Source organism: Pteropus medius, unplaced genomic scaffold (genome assembly GCF_902729225.1).
Source record: "Pteropus medius unplaced genomic scaffold, Ma_sr-lr_union100, whole genome shotgun sequence".
NCBI classification, from domain to species: Eukaryota; Metazoa; Chordata; class Mammalia; order Chiroptera; family Pteropodidae; genus Pteropus; species Pteropus medius.
The window spans coordinates 3,698,355-3,712,783 of NW_024343733.1; the positions used below are offsets into that span (position 1 = coordinate 3,698,355).

The window sequence follows — 14,429 nt, forward strand, 5'->3', positions numbered from 1 at the left end:
TCTTCCTTTGTTTTTTAGAAAACAGACCAAAAAGTCCCAAGATCACGGGTCATTCCAACAGCATTTGACATTGAGATGCAGTGTAGCAGAGTGGTTATGAACTTGGACCATAAAGTCAGACTGGTTTGCGTCCCAGCTCTGCCACTTGTTGGCAGCGTGACCTTGAGCTTGTCATTTCATCTCTCCAAAAGGCTGTCATTTTCTCATCTGTGAGAGGGGGATTTTTATACCTGGAGGTTATGGGGGGAATTAAATGAGCGTGTAATCTGTGCAAAGTGCTTTGCACAGTGCCTGGCACACAGCACAGGCACTGTCAGTGCCTTGGGTGCCTCTGGAACTGCAGGGGCTTCACCGGGACTGTGGGATGCATTTTAACTCCTTCCAGTTTCCAAGCCCCAAGGACTACTGAGCCCTCCCCATCTGCCTTGTGCTTTCCTGTCAGGGCGACTGAGGAGAGACCTCACCTCGAGGATGTTGTATCGAGAGTTGTCACAGTAGTCGCGGACGCCAATCTCTGTGCCCATATACCAGCCGCTGAAGGGACAGGCGCTGAACTCCAGGCCACCAATCTCCAAAAGCATGTTGGCCACCGCTGGGAGGCCATACCACTTCAGCCCCAGGTCCTTGAACCACTCCAACCTGCAGAGAGCAGCACAGCCCGTCTCAGTCTGGGGCGCAAGTCTCACAGGTAGACTCGTGTTGGGATGGCCTTAGTCTGGGGACACGGAAACGCCAGTGACTGGCTGGGATGGACAATGCTAGAACTCGATTCTTGGGCTCCGCCTCAGATCTATAGAACCACAGGGCCTGAGAATATGCATTTTTAGCAACGGAACAGCCTTAGATCTCCAGAACTTACTTATCTGTATAACTTAAACAACATCTCCCCAGTTGCCACTTGGATGGACATCCAGGCCTGGGAACTACACTGCCTTGGGCTGCTGTATTTCTCCCAAACTCACTCTAAAAGTTAGTCTAAGAGAAAGTGAGTTCCTTCCAACCCCAGGGCCTTTGAACGGCAGTTCCTTCCTCCTGGGATCTTTTCTCTTCCTTCTCTGTCTGTTCAGCTCCAACCCACACCTTAATTCTCAGTGAAACTGTTTTTACTCTAAGAAGTCTTTCCCGATGGCCAGTATGGGTTGGGTCAGGTGACTTTGTGTCTCTAGGCACCATAAAATTTCTATTGCACCATTTTCTTGGAATTAGGTGGTTATACAGGTAATATCGAAACTTTAAATAAAGACACAATCTCACCCTGTATTTGCATGACTCACCTGGTTCGCCTCACTCTAATCTCAGCCCTGAACTGGATGGTGCCTTTATTTAAAATTTTGATAGGTTGTACATCATCGATTTTTTTAAAGTTATTTTTGATTTTTAAAAATATTGCATTCAAATATTATTGAGTTTTTTGGTGCCTGCCTCAATTTTGTCCCTAGATCCAGTGCCTCGCTGTGGATTTCCTTCACTCTCAAAGTGTAAATTCTGCTTGTGCTGCTTGTCCCAGGCATCACAGCTCCTTCCTGGCTCCAAATCCCTTTTCCATTTGACCTACATCAGGTCACGCAGTGCTTTAAATGGCTCCCTCTATTTCAAATTTGTGCACGCAACAAGACAGTAGGCGCTCCCGCTCAGTTTAACCCTTTGGGCTGGAAAAAGGGCAGGTCCTGGTTGATCGCTTAGGAGTGAGGTGAGGAGGAAGATTATAATTCAGGAAAAGATGGCAGTCCCCAAGCTGGTCAAGAAGGAATTATTGATTCTTAGGGGTCCCACTCTACCTAGGCCCCACAGTGAGGATTAGAACCAACACCCCCTTTAATTTCGCCTGTGTCCGGGCTGGAGAAAGAGCCAGGTGCATATGGGAATGGGCAGAGAGGGGCACTGGGCAAGTCAGCCCACCCTCGCCCACCCCCTGCCTGTCCCTCTTACTTGGGGTGTCTGATGGGCACTTCCAGCACCAGCTCCGGAGGGATCTGAAAGAGCTCGGGGTCGTTGCCGTTGGCCTGCAGCAGGAGCGGCAGGACATCGAAGCGGCCTCTTGGGGGTTTCCAACCCTGCTGCATGCAGATCTGCAACCAGACCCAGCCAGGTCAGGTCACCAAGCCCTCCAAACACAATGGCGATGGGGAGGGGCAGAGGCCCCAGAGCTGGCCCACCAGCACCCGCTTCCTCCGGGGGCTCTGAGCCACACACGCCTTCTTTATCAAGTTCTCCCTGATGTCACCAGGTAACCAGTATCACTTCTTGTGGCCCCATGGGACAGAGGGCGAACCTGTCCTCCAGCATCGTACCTTCTTATGTTTTCTGGGTCTCCCCTGCCCACTGGGAACCCCTGAAGGGCATGGGATAAACGTGACTGTTGCATCTGCAATACCCTCATACACAGGGCCTGGCACATGGTGGGCATTCAGCTGGAAGTGTTTGCATTGGGTGCCTTGAGATGTGAAGAGAAGCTACTGAATGTGATGAGAGTGGATGTATTAGAATTAGTACATAAAATGCATCTGTTAGAGCAACTGTCTAATCAAAGTACAAAGCGAGCCCCATAAATAATTTGAAATTTTCTGGTGGCTACATTTTAAAAGTTAAAAAAAAAAAACCCAAACAGGTGAAAGTAATTTTAATAATCTATTCTTTCAAAATAATATAATTTAATTTTAATATTTGAGTACTAATTAATTATTAATGATAATGCTTATATTAGTTACATTGATATTAATATTAGTTATCAATAGTGTATTAAAGTAATAGTGTATTAAAATATATTATTAAAATACATTTATTAATATAAATGTATTTTAATAATATATTTGACATTAAAATTAAATGCAAAATATATTTATTAATCTAATAAATAAAATATGTCATATAAAATATAATTAAATGCACTAAATAGCACCACTAATTTATTAATGATAAATTATTAAGTTAGTAATGATAGTATATTTAACACAAAATTAAATATATTTATTAACCTGATAATAAATGTATTAATTTGTTAATAAATAAAATAGTTTTGCTCAATATTATCTGCAATATTATTCTTTCAAGATGTAATCAAGATAAAAACTATTTACGAGATGCTTTCTACTCTTTTTTGTTGTTGTTCTCTGTCTTGGAAACCTGGCATGTATTTTACTCTTATGCTTGTCTCGGTTTGGACCCACCATACATCAAGCGCTTGCTAGCCACACGTGGCCAGTGGCTGCCATACTGGACAGTGCAAGGTTAGAGGGTTTCAAAAGATCCAGTCACGTGGTTACGTTTGAGGTGATTCTCTCTGCTGTGTTAGGAGAAAGAGGAAGCATGAAATCCAGGGCTTAGGAGAACGTGTCCTGTCAGCGAGGTTTCTGGAGACAGGAGGCGAGGAAGAGGCTGGCTGTGTGGCGTTTATGTTCTGGTGGCCATGAGGACAAGGTCAGCCAAGTATACAGTTAGCACTCAGCCAAGTGGAGCAGAGAGTCTGGCTGAGTCTAAAATGGCACAGATGCAACTCCTGGTCGCCCTGGTGACAGCCCCCTTTTCTGGAGAATAACATTTTAATAAGAAAAGTCACATGCAAATGAAGTCAGCAGGGACTGAGGCAGTGGGGAAACCCTTGCCACACCAGCTCCATCTCTGGGGAGCTAGTAGGGTAGACTCTGAGGGGGGTTTGAGGAAAGGACAAAGATGAAATTCAACTGGGGAGGAGTGGGTGATCAATAAGCGTGGGTACCCGGTCTGTGTGCCTGAGCTCACTGTAGGCACGGGGCCTGCCTGTGGTATCTCCTGTGGGCACAGATGCTATAAGCTACCATGCCTTAGCTGTGCTACCTGGAAGGAACCTTGGATGGTGGTGGTCGTGTTCCTGGTGGCTTTTATGGATTGACTTCGGATGCCAGCAATTGTGGCAGTGCTGGTACCATGGAGAGTCCAGCCCACCTCAAGAGGCACTGGTGGGTAGAATAGTTGTATGAACAAGTGAGTGAATAAATGATATGAGTCTGACATATAACTCAACTCAGAAAAGGTAGATGCCAGACAAGGCTCCCATATGTCAGCTCCTCTCCTCCGGGTGGGAGGCAGGAGATTTGGACTGTACTTCTAGCTTTCCTTCTGTTCATTTATAGCCTTGGATAACTCATTTGGCCTTGGCGAGACTCAGTCTACCCGTCTGCAAAATGGGATAATGGTTCCCATCATTAGAGTCGGACAAGGTAATGGCATGAAAGTGTCCAGATGACCAGCTGTAAAAGAACCAGCTGGACTTGGGGCAGCCAAAGGGAGAAGGAATCTGGGGAAGAATAAACTGCACCCCATTTGCTGCTCTCCATGTGATGATAATATTAAACTGAGCAAAGCCTGTAGATAAAGATGGTTTGGGGAGATGGGAGCCCAGGCGGGGGGCCCGGTGTGGGGTGCACATACCTCTGTGAGCTCCACACTGGCTGGATCCCCCAGGATGGAGCCGTCAGGCTGCTTGTAGCCGGCATAGCGGATGAGCTGGGAGTTCCAGACTCGGAAATCATGCTTGCTGTCGATCCTCTGCGGAAATATGGTGATAGCAGATCTGTAGTGGAGAGAGGGGGACATCTGGTGTCAGGGCGGGGCCTGTACTTTGGGGACGCATTGGAAAAGGTGTTGCCCAAGCCAATGACTGCATGAGGCTCAGGGTGCATTACAGCTGTGTCAAGGTCCCCAGGGCTCATGGCGCAGTTATGGGAAGGGAAGGACCCTAACCAACCCTCCACGGGACCACTGGTCTGAGAAGGGGTGGAGGCCTGGAGGCCCCATGTCAGCTGGCAGAAGGAAGGAAATGCCTCTCTGGTGAGACTTTTAAACAAGTTTGACTCGGGCCAGTTTTCCAGGGAGCTCTTTCACAGTGGGTAATCTCCAGGAAAAGGACGTCCGGCCCTGCTCGCCTTTAGGAATGCACCATCGATTGATAGTTCTTGTCTTTCTCCTACCATCGTCACTACCATCGTTAATTCTTGCCCAATTCCCCCCCCGCCCCGTCCCACCACAGGATACCAAAGTCTATAGACTTATGACTAAAAAGAAATCAACTGCCATTTGTACTCGTATTAATAGATCCCCACTGGCCTCACCTACCTAACTAGGCGACTACGAGACCGTACACTGTTATTAAACTGTAGAAAGACGTTGCTGCCTGCCGAAGGCACCTAGGTAGAGCCCTGCTCTCTTTTTGTTAATGGGAGATCAGCAGCATCAGGGGGACGTTAACGATGGTTTAGCGCCAAACTGAGACTTTCTCCTTGGCCTCATCAGAAGGGTTTAATAGAACTTGACAAGAGAATAACTTTTTCATGGTGTGGTTCAATGTTACATCAAGCCAGGAGCTCCTGCCACCAGGGTTCACCAGTCCCCTCAGCGGACTGAATCCCAGGCCGTGTGCCCCATCCTGGCTTGTGTCTGCATGAGGGTCGCCCTGTGGGCCCAACCCATTCCTCGCAGAGCTTCTCCCATACACGTCCTGCCCCGGGAACTTGGCCCTGCTGCCCCCTTGGCCGAAATCCCTCTGCGCTGTCACGAATCCAAATTCAAGGCCTACTCAAGTTCACTTTCTCCACATAGCATCCCCTGTCTCATCTAGCTCCCGAAGTCTTCTTCCTGAGCATAGTCGGATCTTATCGTCGGCTCAGGACAATACTGTGCATAGTACAGCAGGGGCGGAGTGAGGCACCTGGGTGGGGGCAGAGGCAAAGGCAAAAGTCACAGAGAACCAGAGGCTCGCTCAAAAATCTCTTCGCAACGGTGCCCTATTGGAGACGAACACAGGATGAGTCAAATCAGCGGTTTCCCCTCCAGCAGTAAAACACACTGCCGTTCCTTGTAAAACACACTGCCGTTCCTCTGGTTGAGCACCAGATAAAGGGTGTTTGTGTAATATATACATTTAAAAAGCACGTTTAGAAACAGCAGAATCATAGACAGTGGGATGCTTACTCTGTGTGCAGGAACCGAGACCAATGGCAGAAATGCGACACATTTCACCGAGACCAATGGCAGAAACGCGACACATTTACGCCTCTCCCACCTCCTGCGTGTGTCTCCTAAGCAGAAGCTCGCTGCGTGGCAGGTCGAATGCCTTGCACTGTTGGAATTACATCTCTCTCTCTCTCTCCTCCTTCTTCTCTCTTGCCTGCCTGCCTATGTTTAGATTATTTCTATATGTGGTACACATTCTCTTATGGCCTCTCGGTGTCTGGATGTGTGGTTTAGAATGTGTCAAAAAAGAATCAGCTGAATATTTTCTTCAATGGAAAATCTCATGAAGATTCCCCAATAGATAACTGATAAAAGTGGAGGTGTGGTGTCTGGCCCATGAGCTCCCCCCGCCTCCCACCCAATATCACCTTGTCACAGCACATTCTGAAAACTACCAGAATGTCCCGCACGCCCCTTGAGGCCGAGATTGCCTTTAACAGCCAGGATATGCAGGATGTTCTCTGAGGGGTGAGGTGTTTTAGGAAAAAGATATACAGTTGACCCTTGAATAGTGCGGGGTTTAGGGGCACTGACTCCCTGTGCAGTTTAAAATCCGCCTCTAATTTTTGACTCCCGCAAAATGTAACTACTAATAGCCTATCGTTGACCGGAAGGAAGCCTTACGAATAACATAAACAATGTATTTTGTATGCTCTATGTCTTATATAATGTATTCTTACAACAAAGTAAGCTAGAGAAGAGAAAATATTATGAAGAAAATCACAAGGAAGAGAAAACACACTGCATTTCTTGAAAAATAACCTGCATACAAGTGAGCCCATGCAGTTGAAACCCGTGTTCAGGGATCACCCGTACTAATTCCCCACACAGGCCCCGAGCTTAGATGACAGGCCTGTCCTAACTGGCAGGCTTGGCGGGCGAACACTGCCGCCTTCCCAAGGAAGAGACTCATGTGAGAAACCCCATGCTCAATGCTAACAAGCCAGTTTGGGGATGAGCTCAGTGCAGCCCGGAGGCTTGTGGGAATATCTCTGCAGCAGCCCTGAGCTGGGGCTGGTCCTCCGGAGCGGGGAACAGATGCCGGGGCAGGACTAATTGAGCAGGATTAACAAGTGTAACCGCCTGTCTGTGGGGGCCCCAGCTGTTCCCTTCCAGCTGCTCCTCACCCAGCTGTGGCTTGCTGGTGTGGAAGCCACCAGCTCACAATGGTGCCTCCCTGGTGGCTTTGTTCTTCGTATGGGGCAAGAGGAGTCCAAGGCGTGGCGTGGCTTGGTGGAGCCTGAAGGAGCAGTCCCCACAGCAGCGAGAAGAGAAACTGCCTTTTAATCGGAGAGGGATTCTGAGGCAGCTCCAGGCAACAGAAGCTGGAGCTGGTACAAGCAGGTCACCGCTGGCAACAGGACTTTCTGATTCCCAGGAATGAGAAACGTCCCTTCCTGCCCCCTCCGTGGGTGATAATGAACTGTGGGTTGAGCGTGATTTTGGTGGTTGTAGCTTTGCAAACCACATGGGAATCTGTTTCTCCCAGAAGAGATGGGTCACAGAGGGTGGAGCAAGGGTGCCAAGCCACCTCTCTCGGCTTGGCCTATCTCCCGGAGGGGAGAGGGAGGACATTTCCAGACCCAGGCGGTGACATTAGACTTCCCCGCCCCGAGCTGGTCAGCTCACCTGAGATTCCCTTTGTTGGTGGCATACTTGATGTGGTTGCAGATGTAGTTGAACATCCCGTGAGCCGTGGTGCAGTCACGGGCATCGAACACCTGGAAGAGGGGCATCATGGGAACGACGGCCTCCTCCCCTCCTCGGCTCCCCAGCACCGCTTCCCATGGGTGGAGGGCCCAGAGCCCACTCCAGCTGCCTCCCCATTGGACTAGTGAGCATCTCACTACTCCATCAAACCAGGAAAAATCCCCGAAAAGTAGGCGTGGGGCATTAGTGGTGTGGGTAAGAGATGGCGAAGTAAAGGAGAGATTTTTAGTGTGCTGGTCATCGTTTCTGTCAGATTCTTAGGGATTAGAGATTAAAAAATAAAACAAAAATCGGATTAAAGAAAAACCCTTGAGCTTGATAACTAATGTACTTCCAACCTGAAGCTCTTTCCCAGAGGGGGGAAAAAAAATCATACCAGGGGACACAGAATCTGATGTTTTCATGGAGGCAGATGATATCAATAAGCAAAGAGGGTAGGTGCAAAGCAAAAGGGAGTGGTGAGGTCTGCCGTAGACCGGAGCATACAAGCTCTGCCAAGAGATGCACGCATCCACTTAAAAAAAAACATTGGTTGGCCGAATGGGACATAACTGTAAAGCAGATTTGGTAGTGATGACCATTATCTGATAGTTCGCCATGGCCACAGGTGCCCTGGGTAGAGCTCATCTCCCCGCCCTCCACCCGATCTCCTCTGTCTAAGGGCTTGTCAAGGTCCAGGAGCCTCACCGCCTACCTGCAGCTTGGACCACTGGATCCTGCCGACGCAGCGGGAGGCATTCCTCCAGGCATGCTTGGCCCCGTAGATGAGCTCCGTGTCTTTGAGTTGGTAGGTGCTGGTGATTTCAATCTCTTTGTTCACCTCGTCCAGCCTCTCCATGTGGGCTTTGGAGCCAAATCTGAGTGAGGAGGGAAGGGACACGGGAGTATCACCTTTTCTTCACAATCAGAGGTTGGTGGGAGGAACGAGCTATTACTGGAGGCCAGAAACCACAGAAAGTCCGGGTTGATTTCTGGACACAATAATTCAAGGATAAAGCAGAGACTGCACACTCAAATGCCCACAAAGGCCCAGCAGTGACTGGACTGGCTGAGTGGGGACTGTGGCAAACAGGTGAGTCCCTGGGGACAGCCACAACTCTGCTCTAGCCAGTTGTTGCTTGATTGGAATACGGGCCAGGGCTGCCACGTCTTCTTTCAAAAGAGACGAGAAACCTGATTTTTAAAAGAAACTCTTTTGATTTTAAATGATGGCAATGAATTCAAATTCAGAAAGTTAAAAAAAAATTATTATGAAAAAATTCAGACTTTCAAAAAGGTATAGGGAATAATATAATGAACTCTCATGCCCCAAGCCTAAGAAAAATAAATAAAAAAGAAATAATATTATAACTCCTTGGGGACTACTTCCCTATCACAGCCTACTTTCTCCCCAGAAGTGACTGCTATTTTGAATGTGGCATTTACCATTCTCATGCTTTATATACTTCTGCCACATGTGTATTTATCCTCTAAGTCATGGACAGTGTTATTCTGCATGTTTAAAATTTTTATATAAATGGAGATGTCCTGAATGTCTCCTTTTATAACTTGTCCTTTCTTTCTTTCGCTCAAAGTCATTTTTGAGCTTCATTCCCATGAACATGCAGAATGCTAATCCATTCATTTTTTATGGCTGTATAGCATTCCATCACAGAAAACACTACCTTCTTTACAGATTCTCCTGGAGTTGTGATTTCCAGTTGGTCCTTTAATTTTATTTTTTCCCTATTATAATAATGCTTCAGTGAACATTTTTATGCATGTCTTCTTGTGCTCCAGTGTGAGAGTTTCTTTAGGATATATAACTAGGTGCGAAATTGCTTGAAATGTTTCAAATTTAAGCAACACTCTGCAGACCAAATAAAAACATTTTAGGGGGCCAGATTTGGCCCTTGGGCCACCAGTTTTCAACCTCTGTGTATGGCAGGCAGAGGCCTTATGCTCAGGCCTTAGTTCAACTATCTGCAAAGTTGGAGCTGAAATCTTCGTCCCCAGTACTCAGTAACTTACCCCAGGCTCCTCAGAGTCAACATAAACTTACCTTTTAATCGACGAGTAGTACTGATCAATAAACTCTTTGGCGAGAGGGAAGAGCTGTTCTCTTGTGCGGACGTCTTCGGGCCTTCTTACCTGCTGAGCCACGTGCATGATGGAGCCCATACAGATGTGCTCGCTGCATCCCGTTTCCTGGAAGGAAAAGAGATGTTTGGGCTATTGCTTGGTTCTGCACAAGTATGGCAGGTTTGGGGCTGTAGACCTGGATCTGATATTCACGATGGAATTTACCTGGCCTTTAATTCCCAAAGGGGATTTCTCAAATACCAGCTTCCGACCATTGTTGGATGTGGTCATCAGCCAAGGTAAGGGATGACGAACAGCATATTAAGTTTCTGAAAGTGTTTGCTCTACTCAACTGTCGTTCCCTGGGAATCAGAACCGCTGTTACTGAATCCCAAAATATTTTCTGATCCTATGTTGATCAAGAAGGAGATAGTAGAGTGACTACAGTAATTCATTTAAACACATCTACGGTATGTTGATTGCAAAAAAAGAAATCTTCTTCTTTCTGTATCTACGCCCTGTGCAATGTGACTTTATAGCAACTCTCTAGCATGAGTTGGCACTTATTCTCTCAACTCTTGAATCTGGGCTGATTTGGCCCAAAGAATGCGACGTAAGTCATGGTTAGACTTCAAGAGATCTTGCATGTTTCTGCTCATTCTCTCAGTACCCTGTGACTACCACGTGAACAAGGCCGAGCTAGCTTGCTGGAGGATGAGAGACCACATGGAGCAGAGCTGAGTTATCCCAGCCAGGGCCATCCTGGACCTTAGCTGACTGCTCAGATGACTACAGATGTATGAGATCAACTGTGATCAGCAGAACCACCCAGACAATCCACAGACTTTGGAAAATAATAAGTGGTTGTTGTTTTTAAGCCATTAAATTTGGGGGCAATTTGTTACACTACAATAGCTAGATAACTGACACAACATTCCTCCGAGAGGCCCGTTTTCGACAAAATTTTAAAACAATACATTGTTAACGGCTAAAAGTATGATATAAAAATTTAGAGGTCGCACTGTGAAAGTACGAAAGAGTTTTCTCAATACTCCATCAGTGGTGAGACTGTGAGAGACAAAGAGAATGCATTTGGAACCGGCGACTCCCGTTAGATTCTTTTGGGTCCGTGGCACACAAACGAAAGTGTTTACATGCGTGAGTAAGTGTCCAACAGTAGTTCTCAAACAGATATGAATTTTCTACCCAGGGGACAACTGGCAATATGTGGAGACATTTTTGGTAGTCACAGCTTCAGGGGGGCTACTGACATTGGGTGGGTACAGACCAGTGGTGATGCGAAACAGCCTCCAATGCACAGGATAATCCCTATAACAAAGAATTATCCAGCCCCCAATGTGGAAAGTGCTGAGATTGAGAAATCCTGGTCTGCGCCCTCTTGAAATACTCACCAATGTGCTCTTAAGGTGGAGAGTGTCAGTGAGAACCACGTCAGTCTCCCAGTTCTTGACCTTGAGGAAGCGGGGGCACTTGGAGGGGCTGCCATTCTTTGTGGGGGACTGTTTTCCCGAGGCGGGGGGCTGGAGGAGACAATGAAGACGGGATGTTAGGCAGGTCTTGAGAACATTGGAAAACTGTCTCTAGTGGGACAGGAAGAGGCGTTGCTCTTCCTGGAATCTGCTTCAAGTTACCAGCTGTCTGCACAGAGATGCGGATTCTCCCTGGTTGGCCTGTGCAAGGTGGCTGAGAACCTGGTTCCTCCAGCTGTGCAGAATGAGGTGCCATGGAAGAGCCTTTTGGGTTCTGTTCTGGGGAGCAGGGTCAGGAATTCAAAGATGGTCTCTCTGGTGTCCAGCACGGGGTCTGGCACATAGCGAGGACTCAATGAATGTTTGTTGAATGAATAAATGACTGAAAGGATGCCGTCAGTCTCTCCGAAGGATAACAGTCCTCTAGGCTGAGCAATCAAACCTGAGGCTGCATCAGAAAATANAAAAAAGCCTGAAGCTGGGTCAAGTTACTTGGCTTTCTGGGCCTTCCGGCTACCACCCAAACTCACTATTTCTAGCAAGCACTGAGAAAACAGAAGGTTTAAATTAGAAAGGTTTGAAGCATCGAACATTTTCCTCAAATTTCAGGTTTCTGCTTCTCAGAAATGCCAAGCATGACCCTGCCTCCGGGCCTTTGCTCATACCGTTCCCTCTGTCTTGAACTCCTTCAGTCCACCATTTGTGTTCACGTCTGTAAGAAAATTGTCCAGTAGGTGAAGGAGGATAAGTCCTGGGCTAACTGACGTGGCCTCTCCATTTCAGACTCACGGATAAAGATCACATTCTGCCATGGGTGATTCTGAGTCGTCGTCTACCTGCCTGGGCGGAGGCGTGCCCATGCCCTGGACAAGGATCAGTCACTCAGCAACCGTAAGGGAGAGGCAGTGGGCACATCCTGACACGACGGCCAAGGAAGGAAGCGGAGAAGAAGAGCTGAAGCTGAGCGGCATCATGCTGAAGAGTACAGCAATGGGCAGTGACCTTGAGGTAGAGCATTCATATATTCAACTAGCATTTCTTGGACCCCTACGATGTGCTAGGTGCTATTGGGCACTACGGACACTGTGGTGAACGAGACAGACAGGGCGCTTGCCCTTCTGGAGCATTGTTGCGGGAGAAGTGGAGACAGGAAGTGAACAAATACGTGAACAATAGAATTTCCGGTGGTGCTAAGGATATGAAGCAGAGGGAGGTGATTAAGTGATTAAGTGGAGAAGGCAAAGGCAAGTGCAAAGGTCCTGAGGTAGAGATGAATGAGCTTGTTCAGTTTACAGGGTCAGAGAGGACGCCAGTGTGGCTGGAGTATATGAATCAGGGCAAGTGCGAGGAGATGAAGTCAGAAGGGAGGTAGGGTCCACATCTCATCAGCCTGGAGGGTCTTAGGTGGGTGAGGGAGCTGCGAATTACCATTCAATGGGCTAAGTCCAGGACAGAAGCCACGGAGAGCCCTGAAGGACTGCTCCCGAAAGCTACCCTTCTATGAGCACTTAGTACATGCCGAGCAAAACCTTATCCTCCTCATTTCACAGGTGAGGCACAGACAGGTTAATTAAGTTGTCCAAGAGATTAACAGACCTAGTAAGCTGGAGCCAGGAGTCTTGCTCTCAAACCATGCCCTTGACGGCTTGACAACTGTGCTACTTGGCCATCATTTACTCATTCATTGAACACATGTTCATTGAGTATGGCCTATGTGCTAAGCAAGGTAGCAAGGGCCAGGGCTGCAGTGACAAACTAAACACATGTGATCTCTGTTCTCATGGAGTTCACAATCCGATGGATTGGTGGGGCGGGGTGGAATCACAATTGAATGAGCCGCTATAATTGAGAGCAATGGGTGCAATAACATGGGACGCTGGCAGTATATAGGAGGCTGTGGAATCGCATAAAAGAGGCACCTGATCCAGACAGAGCATTTAACTTCTAAGTCAAGACAAGTAGGTATTCACCAGGCAAAGAAGGGGGAGCAGGGTCTTGCAGGTAGAGAGAACAGCTTGTGCAAAGGTCCTGAGGTGAAGGGCATATCATAGTCACCCTTCTGGCTGGTGGCCAGCTCTGTACTAAAATGTCCACGCTGCCACACTGGAGTCTGGGAAAGAGGAGGCAGGTGAACAGCATACCATGATTCAAGATAGCTCTAGAACAGTGCAGGCAGAGAAAGCAGAGAACAAATGGAGGGTGCCGTGACTCATGGCCTCCCACTCCTCCCTGGCTGGACCAGTGGTTCCCATCTCAGTGCTGGGCACCAGCATCCCCTCACCTGGACAAGCCACAGGTGGGAGCGGTCCTGGACATCATCCTTTTTATCTCCCGAACCTAATCCTCCCCACCCCTATCAATCTTAGCTTTCTAAATAGATCCATCCATTCCTTTATCCAAGGCACTATCGTCTCTCACTTGTACAACTGAAATCACCTCCTAAATGTTAGCCATTGCCTGTTACAATTGGTGTTATTACTCTGCTAATGCTAGTACAGTATCTAGTATTATTACTGCTATGGCTGTTGCTATAAGTATTATTACTATCCTACTACCATACTGGGAGCAGGAGGAGAGGGATTTGGATGAGTTCTTCCCTTCCTTTGCACTTCCTTTCCTGCCAAAGTCTAAGTTATTTTACTCGCGTCCCCATGTGTAGCCACGTACCAACAACCCCGCTTCCTCTGAAGGCCCGGAAAGACATTCTAAATACTTCTTTAGGATTCTGTCTCCACTGTTGTCTCTTCTAGCAGATATGCAGGTGATGGAAGTCACATCTGGATGGAAGTCACATCTGGAATTTGTCGTGACAAATTCCTCTGATGGTGTGGACAACCTGTACTCAGTAGCAAAATCAGTCCTACCTTGCTCATGTGGGAGGCACCCAGCCATCCTCCCTACACACTAGGCATCACTCAGCCGGTTTAGAAACTCTCTGGTCCACCCACATTTATGCCCTGAAGGCTGGGGAGCAGCTGGAATCCCAGGGAGGATTACAGGGGTGGTCCTGGCATGGGGGTTGAGCCCCATGACCTGTGGAAAGGGCGGGAGGGCAGCCGACGCAGGAGGAAGAGGTGTGCGTGTGGCCGGTGGGTGGGTGGGCAGCCGGCAGCCTTGATTGGCAGGGAGCAGAGGGAGCAAGCTAACAGGCCTAATAAAAGAGGCCATCTGTTGAGGTTC

General features: G+C 47.9%; 1 protein-coding gene across 1 annotated transcript in view; it reads right to left on the bottom strand.

The window, feature by feature from the left end:
* NOS1 (nitric oxide synthase 1) overlaps window positions 1-14,429 on the bottom strand; it is a 99,179-nt gene that overhangs the window by 37,119 nt on the left and 47,631 nt on the right. The window contains exons 4-10 of the mRNA XM_039868257.1: window positions 11,172-11,300; window positions 9,740-9,885; window positions 8,393-8,555; window positions 7,618-7,709; window positions 4,408-4,549; window positions 1,930-2,069; window positions 465-639 (exon numbers count right to left, since the gene is read on the bottom strand). Of these exons, the coding sequence (XP_039724191.1) occupies window positions 465-639; window positions 1,930-2,069; window positions 4,408-4,549; window positions 7,618-7,709; window positions 8,393-8,555; window positions 9,740-9,885; window positions 11,172-11,300 (987 nt within the window). The remainder of the gene's footprint in view (window positions 1-464; window positions 640-1,929; window positions 2,070-4,407; window positions 4,550-7,617; window positions 7,710-8,392; window positions 8,556-9,739; window positions 9,886-11,171; window positions 11,301-14,429) is intronic.